Below are 23,592 nucleotides of genomic sequence, written 5' to 3'. Positions count from 1 at the left end.
TCCCAAACGCCAATTTTTTTCTTGGAAGGCCATTCCAGCTCTCTACCGATATGTGGAAGGCAATGTCTTGGCCTCGTTGGACAGGGCGGTCAGCGGTAAGGTGCATATTAACGCTGACTCATGGTCCAGCAGGCATGGACAGGGATGTTAACTTTCTTTCACGGCGCACTGGGTAACCCTGCTGGCAGCTGGGAAGGGTGCAGTATTGTTGGAGCTTGTTCCGCCACCACGCCTCCAAAATGCTGGTAGTGGTGATTCTGCCACACCTCTCTCCTCCACCCCCTCCTTTTCTTCTTCCTCTATGGCCTCTTCCTGTGCAGATTTGTCCTCAGAACCAGCGGTGCTCTGTAGGCATTTTAGGGGCTACGCAAGCACTCAGGCAAAAAAGATGCCATGCAGTGCTTGAGTTGGTTTGCTTAGGGGACAGGTGCCACACTGGGGGAAGAGATTCTGTCAGCTCTGCAGGGGCAGGCTCAGAGGTGGTTGATGCCACATCAGCTTCAGCCAGGAATGGTGGTTTGCGACAATGGCACCAACCTTCTCTCCGCCCTCCGACAGGGACACTTCACTCATGTTCCCTGTTTGGCTCACGTTAATTTGGAGGTGCAGCAGTTTTTGTGCAGGTACCCAGGCTTACAGGATCTCCGGAGGCAGGCCAGGAAAGTCTGTGGGCATATCCACCGGTAATATAATGCCAGTGCTCAGCTGGCTGACCTCCAAAAGGAATGCAACCTGCCCAAGAACCGCCTCATCTGTGACATGCTTATCAGGTGGAACTCAACGTTGGCAATGCTGCAGCGGCTGCACATGCAGCAGAGGGCCATCAATGACTACCTGTGCGAGTATGGCACCAGCACAGGGTCAGGGGAGCTTGGCTTTTTTTCGCCATGCCAGTGGCTCATGATCAAGGATGCATGTACTGTCCTGTCACCATTTGAGGAGGCCACGAGGATGGTAAGCAGTGACAGTGCATGCATCAGTGATACTGTCCCTCTTGACTTCCTGTTGGAGCACACGTTGAGTGGAATAATGGACAGGACACTTGAGGCAGAACAGAGGGAGGAAAAGGAGGACTTCCTTACCTCTCAAGGCCCCCAAACAGTATTCCTGCAGGCCCACCTATCACACAGGAAGAGGAGGAGGAGGAGGATTATGTCAGCATGGAGGTGGAGCCTGGCACTCAGCATCAGCAGCAGTCTTCAAGGGATCATTTTCAGTCCTCAGAAACCCATGGACTTGTACGTGGCTGGGAGGAGGTGGCTGCAGGTCAGGTCGTCCTTAGTGACCCAGAGGACTCTGGACCAAATGCCTCAGCAAACATATGCTGCATGGCCTCCCTGATCCTGCAATGCCTGCGAAAGGACCCTCAGATTCGTGGTATCAAGGAGAGGGATCAGTACTGGCTGGCAACCCTTCTTGATCCACATAAACTTATCCATCCGTCGCAAAGGGAGCAGAGGATTAAACATCTTCGGGAGGCCTTGCAGAAAGGTTTGTGCAATGCATTTCCAGAGCCTGGGAAGTTACAATTTCCCGGTACTCATGGACAACGTGTTGCTGAGGCTTCGGTCAGTCACAGAAAGAGCGGTGGAGAGGGTGGCCGTCTGACCGATGTGGCACCACCACCACTGCCTAAAGCCCAATTTTTCTGCCCCTGTTTAACAGGGGCGTGTAATTACAATTTTTGATCTAATATTTCACAGCAGGGCTTGTTCCTGTACTCAACAAAAGTATCTGTGAGGCTTTACAGTGTTGTGACACCACCACCGCCTAAGCCCCAATTTTTCTGCCCCTGTTTAACAGGGGCATGTAATTACAATTCTTAATATAATATTTCACAGCAGGGCCCACTCCAGAGTCCACCAAGAGTAACTGTGAGGGCTTACAGTGTTCTGGTACCACCAACACCTAAGGCCCAATTTTCTGCAGAGTGTATAGGGCAGGCCGTATAGTATATACAGGCGGTCCCCTATTTTCAAAAATCCGACTTACAAACGACTCCTACTTGCAAACGGAGGGAGACAACAGAAAGTGAGAGGAAATCTACCCCTAGGAAGGGAAATTCTCTCCTGTAAGATTTAATATGGGAAAAAAAGGTGTCTCATCCACTGATTTATCATCAATCCTTGTTTCCTTTAAAAACCCCAAATTTTCAAAATCCAATTGTCATTGGGACAGAAAGTGAGGTGAAATCTTCTAAACAGGGGCACAGACTGCAAAACAAATGTTACAGAGGTGATAACCCTTCCCTATGTTTTCCAAAAAGCTTTAAAATAGATTTTTTAGCTGGAGCTACACTTACAAAATGCACCTGTTCCAAATTACAAACAGATTCTACATAAGAACAAACCTACAGTCCCTGTCTTGTTTGCACCACCTGTATATTGCTGTTCAGCCTATATAGGGCCTGGGGGCCCAACGCCTTTTCTTTTTTAAATTTGGGTGCGGGGTTCCCCTTAATATCCATACAAGACCCAAAGGGCCTGGTAATACGCTTGGGGGGTACCCATGCCATTTGTCTCACTGATTTTCATCCCTATTGCCGAGACCTGACATTACATTAAAGCCTCAAGCAGTTTTAAATGACTTTTATTAGTTTAGAAATGTCATTTTGTGCAGGGACTGTTCTAAGCATGGGAAACACGTGCCACTTTACAGGCATACTACTGACATCCCCCAGGTACAATATTTAAAGGAATATTTCACTTTTATTTTTTCACTTTAAGCATCATTAAAATCACTGCTCCCGAAAATACGTCAGTTTTTAAAACTTTTTTTTCCATTGATACATGCCCCCTGGGGCAGCACCCAGGTCCCCAAACCCTTTTTAGGACAATATCTTGCATATTAGCCTTTAAAATTTGCACTTTGATTTCACGCTCGAGTCCCATAGACTTTAACGGTGTTCGAATGTTCGCACAAACTTTTGGTTCATTCGCATGTTCTGGATGCTGACCGAACCTGGGGGTGTTCGGCCCATCCCTAATGCTGTGTCTGTGTTGTCACAATGGGCCCCTGGGTGACGTAGACAGGTGGGCCCACCCCTTATGCCACGTACACACGGTCGGACTTTCTATCCTACTTGGTCCGGCACATTTTCCGACGGACTTTGTCCGCCAGGTGCGCCGGACTTTAAAACGGACGGACTTGCCCACACACGACCGGACATGGTACCCCTACCCATTCACCTAGGGAAAAAGTGTAAGTAATAAAACACACTACACAGGTTTTTAAAATATTTTATTAGACAGCTCCGGGGGGGGATCTTCCTCCGGCTTCGGGGGTCTTCTTCCGGCTTCGGGGGTCCCTCCGCTTCATCTTCTCCCGGCGTCCGGTTGGTTCTTCTCCGCTCTCTTCTCCCGGTGCTCCTGTTCTTCGGCCGGCTCCTCTGCTGTCTTCAGGTAGCTCTCTTGCCAGCAGAGGTCCGGACTTGTGGGCTTCTGGGCTTCTGAGCTTCTGGGCTTCTTGTCTTCTCTTCCCCAGATGTTGACACGACGCTCTCTCCGGCTGGACTGCTCTCCGAGGGCTGCGTTGTGACTTATATAGGCGGAGACCCCGCCCCATTTTGATGTCACAGTCCCTGGGCATGCTGGGACTGTGACGTTTTAGGGGGCGTGGTCACTGGGTGATGTTGACCACGCCCCCTAAAACGTCACAGTCCCAGCATGCCCAGGGACTGTGACATCAAAAGGGGGCGGGGTCTCCGCCTATATAAGTCACAACGCAGCCCTCGGAGAGCAGTCCAGCCGGAGAGAGCGTCGTGTCAACATCTGGGGAAGAGAAGACAAGAAGCCCAGAAGCCCAGAAGCCCAGAAGCCCACAAGTCCGGACCTCTGCTGGCAAGAGAGCTACCTGAAGACAGCAGAGGAGCCGGCCGAAGAACAGGAACACCGGGAGAAGAGAGCGGAGAAGAACCAACCGGATGCCGGGAGAAGATGAAGCGGAGGGACCCCCGAAGCCGGAAGAAGACCCCCGAAGCTGGAGGAAGATCCCCCCCCGGAGCTGTCTAATAAAATATTTTAAAAACCTGTGTAGTGTGTTTTATTACTTACACTTTTTCCCTAGGTGAATGGGTAGGGGTACCATGTACCCCATACTCATTCACATAGGGTGGGGGGCCGGGATCTGGGGGCCCCCTTATTAAAAGGGGCTCCCGGATTCCGATAAGCCCCCCGCCCGCAGACCCCGACAACCAACGGCCAGGGTTGTCGGGAAGAGGCCCTTGTCCTCATCAACATGGGGACAAGGTGCTTTGGGGTGGGGGGGCCCCGCAGGGCGCCCCCCTCCCCCAAAACACCCACCCCCCATGTTGAGGGCATGCGGCCTGGTACAGTTCAGGAGGGGGGGGCGCTCGCTCGTCCCCACCCCCTTTCCTGACCGGCCAGGCTGCGTGCTCGGATCGGGGGTCTGGTATGGATTTTAGGGGGGACCCCACGCCGTTTTTTCGGCGTAGCGGGGTTCCCTTTATAATCCATACCAGACCTAAGGGCCTGGCATGCACCGCGCTCACCGCAATAGGAAGATTTGTTTTTCCTATTGCAGAGAGCGCGAGATGCAATACCCTGCCCTCGCGTCGTATCTGGTCCGTCGGACCAGCCTACACACGAGCGGGCTTTCCGTCGGACCAGCACACACACGAGCGGACTTTCCGCCCGAAACTGAGTCCTACGGAAAGATTTAAAACTTGTTTCAAATCTAGGTCCGGCAGGCTTTTGGGAAGAAGTCCGCCGGAAAAGTCCGCCGCCGCCCACACACGGGCGGATTGTCCGGCACACTCTGGTCCGCCGGACCAAGTATGCCGGAAAGTCCGACCGTGTGTACGCGGCATTAGCCATATAAGAAATCTCAAAGTGCAGAGCAGGCATTTGGCGGGAGGCCATCCCAGGAGGCAAAGCATTTTATAAAAAAACAATTATTTTTGGGGGTCGGCGGTGCGGCGGGTGGCGTAAATGATGATGGATTTACATTGAGGGACACTATTTTTTAATTTTTTAATAAAGGATTTGTCAAAAACTTGTTTTTATTACACTTTTACACTTTTTTGATGAATGGGTAGTGTTACTATGTACCCGATACTCATTCACATGAGCCTTGCGGCTTCACTTCCTGGTTCCCTACTGCGCATGCGCGACTCGCGCTGTGCGATCCCACTGGTCCCTGCTGTCTTCTGGGAGCTGTGTCTCTCCCAGAAGACAGAAGGGGGGACGGGGAAGCCGCTGGAAGTGGCGTAGATACCCGCGGGTGGCTCGGCTATCTATGCCCGGAAGTGGCAGCAAAATACCTGTATTGGACAGGTATCTGCTCCCCCCTCCCCCCTGAAAGGTACCAAATGTAACACCGGAGGGGGGGAGGATTCCGAAAAGCGGAAGTTCCATTTTTGGGTGAAACTCCGCTTTAAGGTCTAAGAGATTGTTCTGTGCTCAGAGAAAAATTGGCTTGGACTCCTTCAGGATGGTGTTGCATTTCTTTCTTTTTTTTTTTTTTTTTAACCATAGTTTTTTATTGATTTTCATAGTGTACATTACATTATAAGTTGCATTTCGTACAAAATATTAGTTATACAAAGTATTAACACAAGAGGGGATTTCAATGTTGAAACGTAGCTTATCATATGCCGGCCCTTTTATAATGCAATAAATAATGGTTTTGCTTTGAGCTACAACCTGTCACCCCATCTGGGTTCACACTGTGAGCAGGCTTTTGGTCATACATTAGTATGAGGCCCACCCCGACCCTTGGAGAAGGGCTCTTGTGCTCGGTCACATCAATGCTGCTTGTGCTTAGTGGTATTTGTTGATAAGCAAACATATAAACTCATGCTTAGGGTGTAGAGCTATACACATTTTCTAGCAGTTCTCAGCTCATATATACTGTCGCCTCTAGAAAGCTGGAGTTATCATCAATCAGTACTACCACTGGAGGGTGAACACTTTACACGTTTACATCAGTTATCATCATTCTTTGGATGAATAAATCGTACATCATAAATGTGAGGTGGCTTTTGGAGAATTTCTCCAGATATCCCAAAATTTATGAAATCCCAAGGCTCTCCCTTCTTTATATGCAAACAACTTTCCATTGTGTATTGTGTATTCAGTCTGGAGATTACCTCCTCAATTTTTGGAGATGTCTTAGAGCACCATTCTTTCGCTAGGCTAATACGTGTGGCAAAGAGTATATGAATGACCACTTTCCTCGTTAGAGGGGGGAACTGCTCAATCCCCAGGCTCAGTATGGCTAATGATGGGGTTAAGGTGCAATTGTGCCCTGTAATTTCTTGGATAAGAGACGAGACCTCTTCCCAGAAAGGACGTATCACTACACAATTCAAGAGTGTATGAAGGAGATTGCCAGTACCATAGCAATCTCCCAGCATAATGGTGAGGTATTTGGGTCCATTTTGTTTATACGTAAAGGTGTGAGGTACCATCTGTGGAGTATTTTCTGGGTGTTGTCCCAGTGGTCTACACATGCTGACGATTTACTACTATAATGTATAGCTAACTGCCATTGGTGTAATGTAAATTCATTTTGCAGATCTCGTTCCCATTTTACCATGTTTGGTAGTTTAGCTTGTATGCATAGAGGGGAGGATATCCCTTTAGTTTTACTTGTATTTTTGTTCCTTAAGTAGTTCCATATTGTTAGAGGTAATTCTATGGGGTGGGCTTGGTTCGAGGTTTTGTAGTGCTGTATTTGGTAAATGTTGCACCTGTGCAATGCATCTGGATCTGTTATATCAGCTGTGGAGTAATGCTCCCCCTTTTTTGCCCAGCATTGAGTGGATAACCCCTGGGATTAGGTATTCATGGGATGCTAAGGGTATTGTAAGTGTACAAACTGGTGTTTCAGCAAAGTTTTGCCTCGTCGGTGAGGGCCACATTGCCGTAGTGGCTTGAATGGTCAAGTAAGGAGGAATTGATGGGCTATGGTGCAGACTGCCATTGCTAAAGCTGGAAGGTTATGTCCTGGAGTAATCTCTCTTTCTAGTTGAGTATACCTATTGTCTGTTTGGGAAGAGAACCAGTACTTCATTTAGTCTAGTACTTTGGCTTTGTAGTAGATGGTGTTGCATTTCATTGTCTCTTGCTTCAGAAAATAAGACACTACCATCTTGTTGTTTGTTTGAATTAAAGTTTTCTTATTCCTGATTAGAGAAACAAAGAAGTACAATGTCTGTCATGCTGCTCAAAGTTCCAGAATATTGAAGACTGTTACTATTTCTGACCTTGGCTATTTGCCCTGGACTAGAATATCCTGAAAATGAGCTCTGCAGCCTTGAGTGCTGACATCTGACATATTGTGATCCAAGTTCCCATGTCCAGCTGCTTTTGCAGATTTAATACCTAGAGCCAATTTGGCTTATCTAAAGTAATGATCTCCATATGCACTGGCTCAGGAAGCCTGTTTGAAAGCATGGAAATAAAAGCATGGCACATGTGCAGGTCTGTCTTTACCGCAGGGTAAACGGGGCAGCCTGCCAGGGCCCTATCATTGTTTTGGGGCCCAAAGCAGAGCTGCCCCTTAAGCTTGCGCTGTCCACAAATCAAGACCCCCATCAGCGCTGCAGACAGTGACACAGGCAGCCAGCATCAGCGTGCAGTGCTGCATATTCTCAAGCAAGGAGCAGGCCGTGGGCTGGCGGGGCCTTGAGCTCCACTAATGCTCTGACCCCACCCCTCTCTATGTGTGCCGTGCTTCCTGTACATCGGAGTCCTCGGGTAGGACTGCGCAGTGGAGCCGATGTCAGAGTGCTGGGTGGTAAATTGTGGCAGCCAACAGCACTGGTGTGAGCCCGCCTGCAAATGGTGATCAGAGATGAGCTGGCAAGGAGGACCAGGTAGGCCTTTCTCCTCCCCTGACTCCCCATATGTAGCTTTTCAAAACCCTGACCAGTCCAGGCTGTGGCTGTATTTATTACAGAGCATGCAGCATGGGCCACCAGATCAATCAGAGTTCCCCCTGAGGAAGACATGTGACCCTGTGTCGAACACACGTAGGGGAGGGGCTAGGACGGTGAAGGCACTCGGGCTCTATAGTGATTTGAGGAGCTGATCAAGATTTTGGATGTGTGGCTCTATGTTGCGCTTTAAACCTATGCTCTTATTAGTGTGGTGTGCTGGAAGCACTCGCATATTGTGAGAACCCTGTACATTTTAATGAACGCATGTTAAAGTGTTTTAAACAATTCAAGCACTATTGGAGTCTTTCTCTCTGCATAGACTCTGCTGCTGACATACTGAGGAGGAGATCTTGGGAGAAGTTTAGGAGCCAGCTGTGTTGGATAACTCACTGAGTCCTGGGGTGGCTCACAGGCATTTTTGACCCTGCTAAAATGGGGGTCGCAATCCCAGAGGTGAGCCTATACCCATTGGGGGGAGCACGTGTGAGGTGATTCGTTGGTGGTCTGGAAGTTTTACATATAGGTTTTTACAATTGCATTTAGTCATTCATCAATCAATATACATTTGTGGAAAGTTCACTTATTTATTATGGACTATTATTTTTGCACTTTATTGTATGGACATTTTATTATGCACTTTATATGTTGTTTGATTCAATGATTTTTGATATGTGTTTGTTTATATTTCATGATTCAGAGCTGCACTCTTATATATTTATTTTTTGCACATGCATATGGGGATGTGATCAGTGCTAGCAGCTGGTCTTTTGAATACCTTTCACACACCCATTCTGTGTTTCTAGTACATGTATAATTACTTTTGGTTCTTGAGTAGCTCGCAAGACTCTATCACATATAAGTACTGTATTTTATTGCTTGATGGGCTTATTTTAGGCCTGGTTTACATGGATGTGATTTTCCCCTGGCACAATCATTTGAATGGGCTGCCATGCCTGCGTTTCCTGCAGAAAAAAAGGTGCATGCAGCATTTTAAAAATCAAGTGGTCTTGAAACCTTTTCTGCTTTTGCACCATGCGATTTACCTGCAGTTCCTGCACCAGCAAACTTGCTGTGTTTTTAGATGCGTGGGCCATGTACTTAAAAACACAGTGCGTTTGTATGTGCAGAGACTGCAGGTAAGTTGCATGGTGCAAAAGCAGAATGGATTTCAAGGCACTGCATTTTTAACCACTTCTTGCCCACCATATAGCAGAATGACGGCCAGAAAGTGGTTGCAGCCACTCTTGCGCATCCCAGGGGCATGCAGCGCGGTGATCTGTGGTGTGGTGTGTCGATCCAACACACTGAATTTCTGGTCTAGGTAAAGAGCCTCTGACATAGGCTCTTTACCATGTGACCAGCTGTGCCCAATCACAGCTGATCACAGTGGTAACTAGGAAGTGCCGTTTATTGGCTTTCCTCTATTCAGGCTGACAAGGTGTGGGTAGAGGAGAGCTGATTGGCGGATCTCCTGACAGGGGGGGTCTACGCTGATTATCAGTGCAGATCAATCAGCAATGCCCACCAGTGCCTGCTAGTGATGCCCATCAGTAGCCCACCTGTATGTCAAATAGTGCCAACTGTACCCACATCATATGCCAATCAGTGGCAATAAAGTATGCAAATCAGTGCTCATTAGTAATGCCTATCATTGACTCCTTATCAGTGCCATCTATTAGTGCCCATCATTGCCCATCGGTGCCCATCATTGCCACCCATTACTGCTGCCCATCAGTGCCAAACAGTACTGCCCATCAGTGCCACCTATTAGTGCCCATCAGTGCCCCCTATTAGTGCCACCTTTTAGTGCCCATCAGTGTTGCATAACAGTGTCACCTATCAGTGCCGCATATTAGTGCTGCCTCATCGGTACCCATCAGTGCTGCCTCATCCGTGCCCGTCAGTGAAGGAGAAAATGTACTTATTTACAAAATTTTATAACAGAAACAAAGAAAAAAATTTTTTTTTTAAATTGTCTTTTTTTATTTGTAGTGCAAAAAAAAAAAAAAACAAGCCAGAGGTGATTAAATACCACCAAAAGAAAGCTCTATTTGTGTGAAAAAAAATTATAAAAATTGCTTATGGGTACAGTGTTATATGACCGCGCAATTGTCATCCAAAGTGTGACAACGCTGAAAGCTGAAAATTTGACCTGGGCAGAAAGGGGGTAAAAGTGCCCAGTATTGAAGGGGTTCAAATGCTGTATGCACCTTTTTTCTGCATGTAACACAGGCATGGCAACTCATTGAAATGAATGGGCTGCTGTGCCTGTGCAAATCTGGGCCGCCAACTCACATACAGGTGAACCAGGCCTAAAGTGGTAGTAAAGTAATTTACAAATTAAAACACTACAGGTTTAAGTCATAATGCACTAGTATACATTGTGATAAGAAAATGGCTGCAATGTAATTGGGGTGCTGTGATGTGTAAAGGGGCACTATGACATGAAGGGGACTCTAATGTAATGGGGCACTGTGATTTGTAGAGGGGCACTATGATGTAGAAATGGCCGCAATGTAATGGGGTGCTGTGATGTGATAAGGGGAACTGAGATGTTGGGGTGAAGAGCAAAATTGCTGGGGGGGGGGGGGGGCAAAGAAAATGTTTGCCCAGGGTCCAAGTCCAATCCATATTAAAGACAGCCCTGGACACATGTCCTGTGCTTCATTAATAGAACACCACATTACTTGTTACCTGCTTATTACACAATACCCCCACAACCACCAGAATAGGGTTCCTCATGGGGGACACCTTTAGCACCTGTGGTATGAGGAATTCATGGAGGAGAGTTTCAGAGGACTTGCCTGAAATGGACCAAAGGTATGAAGTCAGGTAATGGTAAAAATGGTAAAAAAAATGTATTTCTTTAGTAATGAATTTCTTGCTAGGGACAGTAGCTGCATCCTATTACTGTGAGGATAAATAAGAAAAAAAGGATTCTGGTGCTAGGTAGAGTTTTTTATTTTTTATTTATGGAGTAGTCGGTCTTGTAGCCTTGTAAGGTTTGACCCATCAGTATGCTGCTATGCCATGCACAGGAAAGTACTATTAGGCAGAATGCAAAAATTAGAAATGTATTTAGTCGAAGGTAAAATGTATTGAAATACAATCACAGTGAATAATCAGTTAAGAGAATGAACTTAAAGAGGAGGTCCAGCCTCCCCACGAAAAAAAAAAAAGTCAGCAGCTACAAATACTGCAGCTGATAACTTTTAATATATGGACACTTATCTGTTAACCTCTCTGGTGGTATGATTATTTCAGATTTTTGTGTCTCAAAGCGGTACAATTATTTTGCATAGAAATTTGGTGTTTTATATATGCAGGGCATGGGCCAGAGCACTCGGGACAAAAGGGAAGTGAAATGATTTCATGCAGTACTGTAATCTGTAAGATTACAGTACTGTATGTGTTATGATTTTTAAATTTTTTTTAATTTGCCGCCAGGCTCCGCCCCCGTGCATCGCGACACTCGCAGGGAACGGAGCCTGGCATAGAGAGGCTTCGGGCAGAGGATGGAGACTGCAGACAGCGCGGGGGGACATCGCAGGATCCAGGGGACATGGTAAGTAACCTGCACCAGAATCCTGAGGTGTAATCCCGAGTGTGGCTCGGGGTTACCGCTAATGGTACTGAAATTTAACCCCGAGCCACACTCAGGAATACCGTCAGGGAGGTTAAGGGATCTTGCGGTGTCGGGTGCAGCCGCCGCCATTCAAGGTAAGGGAACTCCAGCAGTGAAGCTTTTCGACTTCACAGCCAGGTCCCTACTGCGCATGTGCAAAGTGGGCTGTGCTTTCTAATTGGTCCGGTGGTGGAGGAAGGAGGAGGGGGCCAAACTTCAGAGAGACGGAGCCTCTGTTTTTTAGGGTGCTATTATTACACTTTTTGGAGTTAATTTCCTAAAGACAAATAGACATTGCAAAGGAAGTTGTACTTTGCAAGGGAATTTTACCCTGCACTTAGCGAATAAAGTGAAGGTCTACTGACTTCTATCATTCAATCACATGCAAGAAAATTTTTATTTTTTTAAATTGTCTTTGTGTTAAACATAAAATATGACCTCCTGTTGACTGCAATGTAATTTAATTTTAAAATCCTAGTGTAGCACCCTCCAGTGCGTGCTACTAGAATGGAGAGTAGGCAAACTATTGTCTAGCCCAGGGATAAACCTGGGTCACTGGATCTAAGTCAGGGTTATTAGAGGCCAAGGCTAAATGACTCATCCTAGCAGCTCTCTGATGCCCCCACCCTGTTTCTAGAATGTTGGAGAACATTCTGGAAGATAGTGGACGGAAGCTAGGAGAGTTTGCCTTGAATATTTAGGGATCCTTAGCCAATCCCCAGGTTGGGGGCCTGACAGGGAACTAATGACCTATGCCAGCAAAGGAGATGGGTGGCAGATGGAGAAGCAGTGTTGAAGAGAGTTTGTCGGTAGCCCTTGAGGGACCCCTGCCAGGAGGGGCTTTGCCTCAGGCTAGAGTTCAGTAGGCAAACCTGGAAGGATCCCACTACAGGAGGCAGTTGGAGGGACCCTAGCTAGAGAGGCAGTGAGAGCAAAGAGAGACAGCGAGTAGATCAACACAGTGCAGGGACAGACAAGGGGAGAGACTTCCAGCTGTAGCAGTGCTCTCTTATAGACAGTAGTCTGCCAACTCTTCATCCAACCTTGCCCTGGGGAGTCTCCATGTGTGTCAGTTGGGAGGACTGAGAAGAGAAAGCAGCCAAATGGGCTGGTGGCAGCCAGGTGGGCTAGCATTTCTGTAAGCAGTAAAACTGGGATGAGCCTCTACGAAGAGGCAGAAGGTTGTGTGAGATGCTGTTCCCTCCATATTGAAAGAGAAAAATTATGTGGTTCGTGGCACCATCAGTAATTGGCCTCCATCCCAAATATGGACAGAAAGAAAGAGAATTTTGGTCAGGGGGACTTTGAATGAGGCCAATCACTATATAGAGCAAGCACATAGGATATACAGTGCCTTGCAAAAGTATTCACCCCCTTGGCATTTTTCGGGTTTTGTTGCCTCACAACCTGGAATTAACATGGATTGTTTGAGGATTTGCATCATTTAATTTACAGAACATGCCCACAACTTTGAAGATTTTTTTTTATTGTGAAGCAAGCAACAAATAGGACAAAATAACAGAAAAAGTCAATGTGCATAACTATTCACCCCCCTAAAGTCAATACTTTGTAGAGCCACCTTTTGCGGCTATCACAGCTCCAAGTCGCTTTGGATAAGTCTCTGAGCTTGCCACATCTTACTACTGGGATTTTGGCCCATTCCTCCTTGCAAAACTGCTCCAGCACTTTCAAGTTGGATGGTTTGCGCTTGTGAACAGCAATCTTTAAGTCTGACCACAGATTTTCTATTGGATTGAGGTCTGGGCTTTGACTAGGCCATTCCAACACATTTACATGTTTCCCCTTGAACCACTCAAATGTTGCTTTAGCAGTGTGTTTGGGGTCATTGTCCTGCTGGAAGGTGAACCTCCGTCCTAGCCTCAAATCACACACAGAGTGGTACAGGTTTTTCTCAAGAATATCCCTTTATTTAGCACCATCCATCTTTCTCTCAACTCAGACCAGTTTCCAAGTCCCGACTGCTGAAAAACATCTCCACAACATGAAGCTACCACCACCATGTTTCACTGTGGGGATGGTGTTCTTTGGGTGATGTGTTGGGTTTGTGCCAGACATAATGTTTTCTTTGATGGCCAAAAAGTTCAATTTTAGTCTCATCAGACCAGAGCACCTTCCTCCACACATTTTGGGAGTCTCCCACATGCCTTTTCTCAAACTCAAAACATGCCATTTTGTTTTTTGCTGAAAGTAATGGCTTTCTTCTGGTCACTTTGCCATAATGCCCAACTCTATGGCATATGGTTTATTGTCGTACTATGTACATATACTCCAGTCTCTGCTGTGGAACTCTGCAGCTCCTCCAGGGTTACCTTAGGTCTCTGTGCTGCCTCTCTGATTAATGCCCTCCTTGTCCGGTCCGTGAGTTTTGGTGTGCGGCTGTCTCTTGGCAGGTTTGCTGTTGTGCCATGTTCTTTCCATTTGGTTATGATAGATTGGATGGTGCTCTTAGGGATCATCAAAGATTTGCATATTTTTTTATAACCTAACCCTGACTTGTACTTCTCAACAACATTGTCCCTTACTTGTTTGGAGAGTTCCTTGGTCTTCATGGCAGTGTTTGGTTAGTGGTGCCTCCTGCTTAGGTGTTGCAGCCTCTGGGGCCTTTCAGAAAGGTGTGTATATGTAATGACAGATCATGTGACACTTAGATTGCACACAGGTGGACATCATTTCACTAATTATGTGAATTCTGAAGGTAATTGGTTGCACCAGAGCTTTTTATGGTCTTCATAACAAAGGGGATGAATACATACGCATATGCCAATTATCAGTTTTTTATTTCTGAAAAATTGTTTTATGTATATATTTTTCTAATTTTACTTCACCGGCTTAGACTATTGTGTTCTGATCCATCACATATAATTCAAATTTTAAAAAATGAACTAAAGGCTGTAATGTAGCAAATAGATAAAATGCCAAGGGGGGTGAATACTGTTGCATGGCACTGTAAAACACAGTATTGCTTGTATGAGTTTATTACATAATATCCAACAAAAAAGGTGTTTTTTTGGGGACTTTGAATGAGAGATGTATAACAAAAAGCAGTCATTGCAAAGAACATTTTACTGTACCTTGCGAGATCTTATACAGCATACTCATTGACAAAAAATGCATACACAAAATAGCATAAATGCAAGGCATGCTAAAAACCACATATAAATATTGACGCCACGGTACTTTGATATATCATGGAATGAAGACAAGTTATTGTCCTGGTTGACCTCATACAGGCTAGAAAAGAACTCTTATGGGGCGTACACACGGTCGGACTTTTCAGCTACAAAAGTCCGACAGCCTGTCCGACAGACTTTCGACGGACTTTTGGCGGACTTTCTAATGACCGGACTTGCCTACACACGATCACACCAAAGTCCGACGGATTCGTACGTGATGACGTACACTGGACTAAAATAAGGAAGTTGATAGCCAGTAGCCAATAGCTGCCCTAGCGTCGTTTTTTGTCCGTCGGACTAGCATACAGACGAGCGGATTTCTGGGTACGGCGGAGTTACGACGTATAGATTTGAAGCAAGTTCCAAATCTAAAGTCTATCAGATTTGTGACTGGAAACGTCCGCTGAAAGTCCGGGGAGGCCCACACACGATCTAATTGTCCGCCTGATTTGGTCCGTCGGCGTCCGTCGGACTTTTGTAGCCGAAAAGTCCGACCGTGTGTATGCCCCATTAGAGGAGTTGGGCAAAACATTGAAACGCAAATATCTACTAACACAGAAACTGTTTTATGAGTTTGGGAACAAACCAGGAAAACTGTTAGCGAGAGCCCTGCAACATAAAAAGGCATCTTGGACCATTCACATGATTAAGGATCCCCTAGGACGTGCTCACGTGACCACAGAAGATATTGCAGACCAGTTTGTCCACTATTTCTCTAAACTCTATAACCTGCCTTCCCCTCACACAACGGGATGCATCAACAGCAGGACTGCGCTGCTTAACGCCTTTTTAAAACAATATTGTCCAACGTCCATTTCAACTGAGGACTCGGCGAACATAGATCACCCTAGATCATGGTGGACGAAACCCTTACTGCCCTAAAACAACTTAAAACGGGTAAAAGCCACTGACCGGATGCCCTAACGGTGAGCTATTATAAGACTTTTTCTAACATACTCACCTCCCACTTCACAAAGGCATTTAACTCTTTATCATCATCTCCTCAAGCTAACAAAGATATCCTCGAAGCCCACATAACACTCATACCCAAACCAGGCAAAGACGTCACGATAGTATCTAACTAGCGACCCATATCCCTTTTGAATGTGGACGTGAAACTTTACGCTAAAATTCTTGCTAACCGCATACTACCCCTACTCCCCAAACTGATCTCATTGGACCAGATAGGTTTTATCCCTGGACGAGAAGCCAGGGATAACACCATAAAAGCATTAAACATTCATCAATGGCTCACAAATACCTCCACACAAGGCTTTTTTCTTTCCCTCGATGAGGAGAAGGCGTTTGACAGGGTGGCATGGGACTACATATCGGCTACATTACAGGCTATGGGTTTCCCAGCCCACTTCCTTCACTTAATAAAGGCATTATACTCTACTCCCACAGCCAAAATTAGAGTCAACGGCCGCCTGTCGAGCACTTCTCCATCTCGAACGGCACACGCCAGGGATGCCCCTCTCCCCCCTAATTTTTGTGCTCACTCTTGAACCCATGCTACGCAAAATAAGAGCGAACCCAAACATTAAGGGCATTAATGTTCTAAACAAAACCTGTAAAATCACTGACCCCATTACCACCACCCCCAACCTGCTTAAGGAATTTACCCTCTTTAAATCTATATCTAACTTACAGATAAACTTTGCAAAATCAAAAGCACTAAATATTTCCCTTCCTTCCACACTGGTTTCTCAATGTCAGACCAATTTCCCGTTTGGATGGGAACAACAAGCACTTACTTATTTAGGTATACAAATCTCAGCGAAACTGACTGAATTGTACGACAGGAATTATGTTCCAATAATCAAAACTATCCAACAAGACCTCCACAAAAGGTCACCAGGGAATTTTTCATTGTTTGGTCTTTTAGCAATAATAAAAATGAACATCTTGCCCAGAATCTTATATCTTTTTCAGACAGTCCCAACTAAAATCCCCTTGTCTTTCTTCACTCATTACAAACGAATCTGCAGGAGTTTCATTTGGGCAACTGGATGCCCGAGAATTAGTTGGAACCAAATAACTATCCCCAAAGGGGGATTGGGCCTCCCTGACCTACACAAATATCAATGGGCATGCCATATCACCAGAATAATATGTTACGTAACGGGTGGCCCCGCCCCCTCTGACATCACAGGAAATGCCACAGGGAAGTCCCCGTCAAGTCCCCGTGTGTCAGAGGGGACAGAGTCACCGGGTGGCCCCGCCCTTCATTATTTAAGAACCATCAGAAGAGGAGTAGCATCACACAGCGGGAGCCTCCCATCATGGTGGATGCGGAGCGGCCCGAGAAGAAGGGAAGAAGACGGAGCGGAGGAAGATGCCGAACAAGAACACCAGAGGAAGAACCAGAAGAACCAGAAGAAGAAGAAGATGGAGGAAGAAACCAAAGGAATATAGAAGAAAGAAGAAGCATTTAAATAAAGGAATTGTCAAAAACCGTCTCTTGTCATTTTTAACATTTTTGACAGTTTTTTTGTGAAATGGTAGGAGTACTGTTGTACCCTCTTACTATTTGACACAGGGGGGAGGGCCGGGATCTGGGGGTCCCCTTGTCAAAGGGGGCTTCCAGATTCTGATAAGCCCCCTGCCCACAGACCCCCACAACCACCGGGCAAGGGTTGTGGGGATGAGGCCCTTGTCCCCATCAACATTGGGACAAGGTGTTTTGGGGGGCTACCCCAAAGCACCCTCCCAATATTGAGGGCATGTGGCCCGGTACGGTTCAGGAGGGGGGGTGCTCTCTCGTCCCCCCTCTTTTTCTGCGGCCTGCCAGGTTGCGTGCTTGGATAAGGGTCTGGTATGGATTTTTGGGGGGACCCCACGCCATTTTTTAAAAAAAATTTGGCGCGGGGTTCCCCTTAAAATCCATACCAGACCTAAAGGGTCTGGTATAGATTTTGAGGGGGATCCCACGCCATTTTTTTTTTAAATTTTGGCCGGGGTTCCCCTTAATATCCATACCAGACCTGAAGGGCCTGGTATGGAATTTAGGGGGACCATCATTTTTTTTTTAAATTTTGGTTTGGGGTTCCCCTGTGGGGAATTCCCATGCCATTTTTATCAATGAACTTTTATGTGTATTGTTGGACTGGCAATTCATTAATAGCCGCGAGTAGTTTTAAATGACTTTTTTTCCTTTGAAATGTCATTTTGCTGTCAGACTGTCCTAAACACGGGAAACATGCGCCCCTTTACAGGCATACTGTAAAGGGGTGCAGGACACCCCCCAGGTATGAAATTTAAAGGAATATTACACTTTTATTGTTTCACTTTAAGCATTATTAAAATCACTGCTTTTTTGCATTGTTCCATGTCTCCTGGGGCAGGACCCAGGTCCCCAAACACTTTTTATTACAATACCATGCATATAAGCCTTTAAAATTAGCACTTTTGATTTCTCCCATTAGACTTTTAAAGGGTGTTCCGCAGCTTTCGAATTTGCCGCGAACACCCCAAATTGTTTGCTGTTCGGCAAACTGGCGAACAGCCGATGTTCGAGTCGAACATGAGTTCGACTTGAACTCGAAGCTCATCCCTAATCCCTAATTTCTCATGCTAACCCTCCATGCAGTAAGGAGAAACTATCTCCTTATACTATTGCCCCAACCTTCCTAAGCAGGGACTACCTAAAGGTAATATGTAAAAATACTTTTTCTGACGGCTCCTTATTTACGGCTTACTTTACCAAACCATCTTGCTTATGGTGAAGGCCAGTTATTCCAACGAGTATTCTATTACTATGGCTTTAAATCCTAACAGCTATAATCGCCCCTCCCTAACACAGTATGATCCGGTCTGGGGTTTTGGGGATATGGGACGGCCTGCTTTGGTTTACCAGACACTCTGGTGCAAGATTTCTGAGGAATACCCTCCTAAGTCGTACGGCAGCGACGTTGGTGTTCACCATACTCTACGCTTACCATGAACAATCTAAGTATAGACTGTATTTCAAGTGTATAGATGTGCTATTTCTGAAACGTGCTCTTTATTGATATTTGCCCAGTACATTGTAAAACTATCTATACCTGATGTAATGATTACAGATCTGTTGTGCTTGTTTGTATAACTTGAAATTCTAATAAACTTTTTGGAAAAAAAAAAACAAGCTTATAAAAAAAAGTGAAAGTTTGATGGATGATTGTTAATCTGTCCCATTACTTTTGGTCCCTTAAAAAGTGGGAGGCCCATATACAAACTGTTGTAATTCCTACACCGTTCACCTGATTTGGATGTAAATACCCTCAAATTAAAGCTGAAAGTCTGCAGTTAAAGCTCATCTTGTTTGTTTCATTTCAAATCCATTGTGGTGGTGTATAGAGCCAAAAAGATTAGAATTGTGTCAATGTCCCAATATTTATGGACCTGACTGTATATACAGTACCTCACAAAAGTGAGTACACCCCTCACATTTTTGTAAATATTTTAATATATCTTTTAATGTGACAACACTGAAGAAATAACACTTTGCTGCAATGTAAAGTAGTGAGTGTACAGTTTGTATAACAGTGTAAATTTGCTGTCCCCTCAAAAGAACTCAACACACAGCCATTTAATATCTAAACCACTGGCAACAAAAGTGAGTACACCCCTAAGTGAAAGTGTCCAAATTGGGCCCAACGTGTCAATGTTTTGTGTGGCCACCATTATTTTCCAACATTTCCTTAACTCTCTTGGACATGGAGTTCACCAGAGCTTCACAGGTTGCCACTGGAGTCCTCTTCCACGCCTGCATGATGACATCATGAAGCTGGTAGATGTTAGAGACCTTGCACTGCTCCACCTTCCATTTGAGGATGTCCCACAGATACTCAATAGGGTTTAGGTCTGGAGACCTGCTTGGCCAGTCCATCACCTTTACCCTCAGCTCCTTTAGCAAGGCAGTGGTAATCTCGGAGGTGTGTTTTGGGTCGTTATCATGATGGAATTCTGCCCTGCGGCTCAGTCTCCAAAGGGAGGGGATCATGCTCTGCTCCAGTATGTAACAGTACATGTTGGCATTCATGGTTCCCTCAATGAACTGTAGCTCCCCAGTGCCGGCAGCACTCATGCAGCCCCAGACCATGACACCCCCACTATCACGCTTGACTGTAGGCAAGACACACTTGTCTTTGTACTCCTCACCTGGTTGACGCCACACACGCTTGACACCATCTGAACCAAAAAAGTTTATCTTGGTCTCATCAGACCACAGGTCATGGTTTCAGTAATCCATGCCTTTAGTCTGCTTGTCTTCAGCAAACAGTTTTTGGGCTTTCTTGTTCATCATCTTTAGAAGAGGCTTCCTTCTGGGACAACAGCCATGCAGACCAATTTGATGCAGTGTGTGGCGTATGGTCTGAGCACTGACAGGTTGAACCCCCACCCCTTCGACCTCTGTATAAATGCTGGCGGCACTCCTATATCTATTTCCGAAAGACAACCTCTGGATATGATGCTGAGCATGTGCACTCGACTTCTTTGGTTGACCATGGCGAGGTCTGTTTTGAGCGGAACCTGTTCTGTTAAACCACTGTATGGTCTTGGCCACCGTGCTGCAGCTCAGTTTCAGGGTCTTGGCAATCTTCTTATAGGCTAGACCATCTTTATGTAGAGCAACAATCCTTTTTTTCAGATCCTCGGAGAGTTCTTTGCCATGAGGTGCCATGTTGAACTTTTAGTGACCAGTATGAGACAGTGAGAGTGATGACACCAAATTGAACACACCTGCTCCCCATTCACACCTGAGACCTTGTAACACTAACGAGTCACATGACACCAGGGAGGGAAAATCGCTAATTGGGCCCAATTTGGACATTATCACTTAGGGGTGTACTCACTTTTGTTGCCAGTGGTTTAGACATTAATGGCTTTTTGTTGAGTTATTTTGAGGGGACAGCAAATTTACACTGCTATATAAGCTGTACATCACTACTTTACATTGTAGCAAAGTATTATTTCTTCAGTGTTGTCACATGAAAAGGTATAATAAAATATTTACAAAGATGCGAGGGGTGTACTCACTTTTGTGAGATACTGTATATATTAATACACTGCCTGAAGTGTATTAGAAACAGTACACCAAAGAATGCAATGTAGATATAGGCTACACTGGATGCAGAGTGTGTGTGTGTGTATGTATATGTATGTATATAATACACTGCCACTAAGGCACCCTGCCTTTGGCCAATTATGGCTTTCTCAGCAGAGCGTGATGTGATTGGCCAAAGCATGCAGGTCAGGAGCATGCTTTGGCCAATCATCATACAGCAATGCACTGCGATCTCGCAGTGCATTATGGGGCATTCTGCGGCGCTCAAATTTTCCATGAATGCCCCATAATGTTTGCTGTTCGGCGAACGGGTGAACACCCAATGTTCGAGTCGAACTTACTGTATGTTCGACCCGAACATCAAGCTCATCCCTATTTCTAGCCTGTAACGGGCTGTTGCTGAACTAACTAAAGACTGTTAGTTCCCCTAGGAGTGAACCAGCAGTAGCTGTACAAGGGAACCAAGTTTGTGCAGGTGTAAGGAAGAAGAGAAATCTGTCAATAGGGAGGAAGTTGTCCCTGGTTTTAATTGTTGGACATTTTCAAGTTGAGTATCCCATAATCCCTTACCCAGGGCCATCTTAATACAAGGGCACTCCTGGGCATCATACTTGGCAACTGTCCCGGATTTGCTGGGACAGTGGTGATTTTTACTAAACTGTCCCAAGATGGCCGTGTTCTGGGAAGAGTACCAGAACCTATACTGTGCCCTCCTGATCCTAATATTGTGCCCTCCTGACCCCTCCTGTACTGTGCCCTTCTGCATTCCCCAGTGTACTGTGCGCTTTGTGTTGATTTAGTCTTTGATTTTTTTTTTATTTATTTTATTGAAAGTACTAATGAATCTATGTTTAATTCTATGAACTATTTCTTGAAAGTAGGTTCGTAAATTGAGGCAAGCTGATAGGGGTCCCAGTGCATTACTTTGCCCAGGGGCCCATGATGCTATTAGGACGGAACTGCCATTACCCCATCCAAGTTATCATCACCTAACAAAACAACAAAAAACAAGCCAAAGGTCTGATCACTGTGTCTGGATGTGAGAAGGAAATGCTGTGTGACTGGCTGTGCAGTAATGGGGAACCCTGCCATTAGCAACTCCTACGGGGGTAGTGCTACACTAGTATGACAATTTTATTTTAACTTGTCAAATTAAAGTCTAACTGAATTTTGGCAGAATTGCTTATTACGCCACATCACTGTATATTGAAATATTTCCTGTAATGTCCATATTATGTGTTTTTTTTTCTTTCAGAGATCAACTTCAGGAGAAAGAAATGTGCCTAAGGTCATCCATCAGGCAGATTTTGAAATGTGATTTTGAACAGGAAAACACAATTTCCCCCATGCTACTACCACTTGCTGATTGTATTATCAGTGCGTGGATACTGGAAGTTATCAGTAAAAATGAAGATGAATACATGAAGAATCTGGAGAAGATCATAAAGCTGCTAAAACCCGGAGGCCAACTGTTACTTATTGCGTCATTAGATGCAACGTACTGGTTTGCTGGAGCAGAACGGTTCCATTGTTTTAAAATTAATGAGGAGTTTGTGAAAAACGCCTTTGGTAAGCTGGGTTTAGTCATTGATTACTATGCAGTGCAGAGGAGACGCAATGTCAGCGATATCATTGATTATAAAGCTATGCTATTCATTGTAGGACGCAAAGGGGAGTAGATGATTGGAGCCAAATAAACCTAAATAGAATTATGTAATGACCTACTAATGGCAGTCAGAAATCACAGCAGCTGCGCTAAAGTCAGCAATGTTATTTTGCATTAATCTGTGTTAAATTGTTTTAACAAATATCGCTATCTTAATAAAGATTCAGAATCTAAATGTGTGTTGACTTGTCTTGGAAAAATATTGTAAACCTTTTATGTATACAATATATCTTTTTATCTATTTATTGATAACCAACGCATTTCAGGACATTTACTGTGTGCCTTTCATCAGAATATGGATAAAGATTATGTAAAAATACAATATCAGATACAGTGTATGGACAATATATTAGAAAACATAAAAAAAATAACATTATCAGGTTCAATACGTAAACATTATTAAAAGTTTGCGAGGAGAAAAAACATAGGAGATTAAATTGAGTGTTAAGTGTTGTATAGGATGGCAGGGATGGGTCCTGGCTGGCAGCTATATTTCCCCACTATTTGGGTTGTGGTCCCTTTAACCACTTGTTTACTGGGCACTTTTACCCCCTTCCTGCCCAGGCCAATTTTCAGCTTTCAGTGCTGTCACACTTTGAATGACAATTTGAATGACAATTCAGCGCAGTCATGCTACACTTTACCCATATGACATTTTTATCATTTTTTTCACACAAATAGAGTCTTTTAGTGGTATTTAATCACCACTGGGTTTTTAATTTTTTTCTAAACAAACAAAGAAAGACCAAACACTTTTCAAAAATATTTTTTTTTCATAGTTTGTTATGGAATTTGGCAAACATAATTTTTCTCCTTCACTGATGGGCATTATTAGGCTGCAATGATGGGCACTGATAAGGAGGCACTGATGTGCACTGATAGGTGGCACTGATGGGCACTCAGGTGGCACTGATGGGCTCTGATGGGTGGCACTGGCAGATGACACTGATAGGCAGCACTGATAGGTAGCGCTGGTAGGCAACACTGATAGGTGGCACTGATGAAGAGGCACTGATGGCTACTGATTGGCAGCACTTATGGGCACTGTTGGGACTGCATTGATAATCAGTACACTGATAATCGGTGCCCTTATTATTAGTGTTGATGTCCCTTTAACACAAGCCGGTTTTTGGCTTCCTTCTTCTCTCCTAGTGC

General features: G+C 45.1%; 1 protein-coding gene across 1 annotated transcript in view; it reads left to right on the top strand.

Moving 5' to 3' along the window:
* The window catches only part of LOC141111254 (indolethylamine N-methyltransferase-like), a 79,112-nt gene extending 56,500 nt beyond the window's left edge, over positions 1-22,612 (top strand). Inside the window, exon 3 of the mRNA XM_073603397.1 lies at positions 22,027-22,612. Within this exon, the coding sequence (XP_073459498.1) occupies positions 22,027-22,450 (424 nt within the window). The 3' untranslated portion in view covers positions 22,451-22,612. The remainder of the gene's footprint in view (positions 1-22,026) is intronic.
* The last annotated feature ends 980 nt before the right edge of the window (positions 22,613-23,592 follow it).

The sequence above is a fragment of the Aquarana catesbeiana genome, linkage group LG10 (genome assembly GCF_042186555.1).
Source record: "Aquarana catesbeiana isolate 2022-GZ linkage group LG10, ASM4218655v1, whole genome shotgun sequence".
Classification (NCBI taxonomy): Eukaryota; Metazoa; Chordata; class Amphibia; order Anura; family Ranidae; genus Aquarana; species Aquarana catesbeiana.
This window is presented reverse-complemented; position numbering and strand designations above follow the sequence as displayed.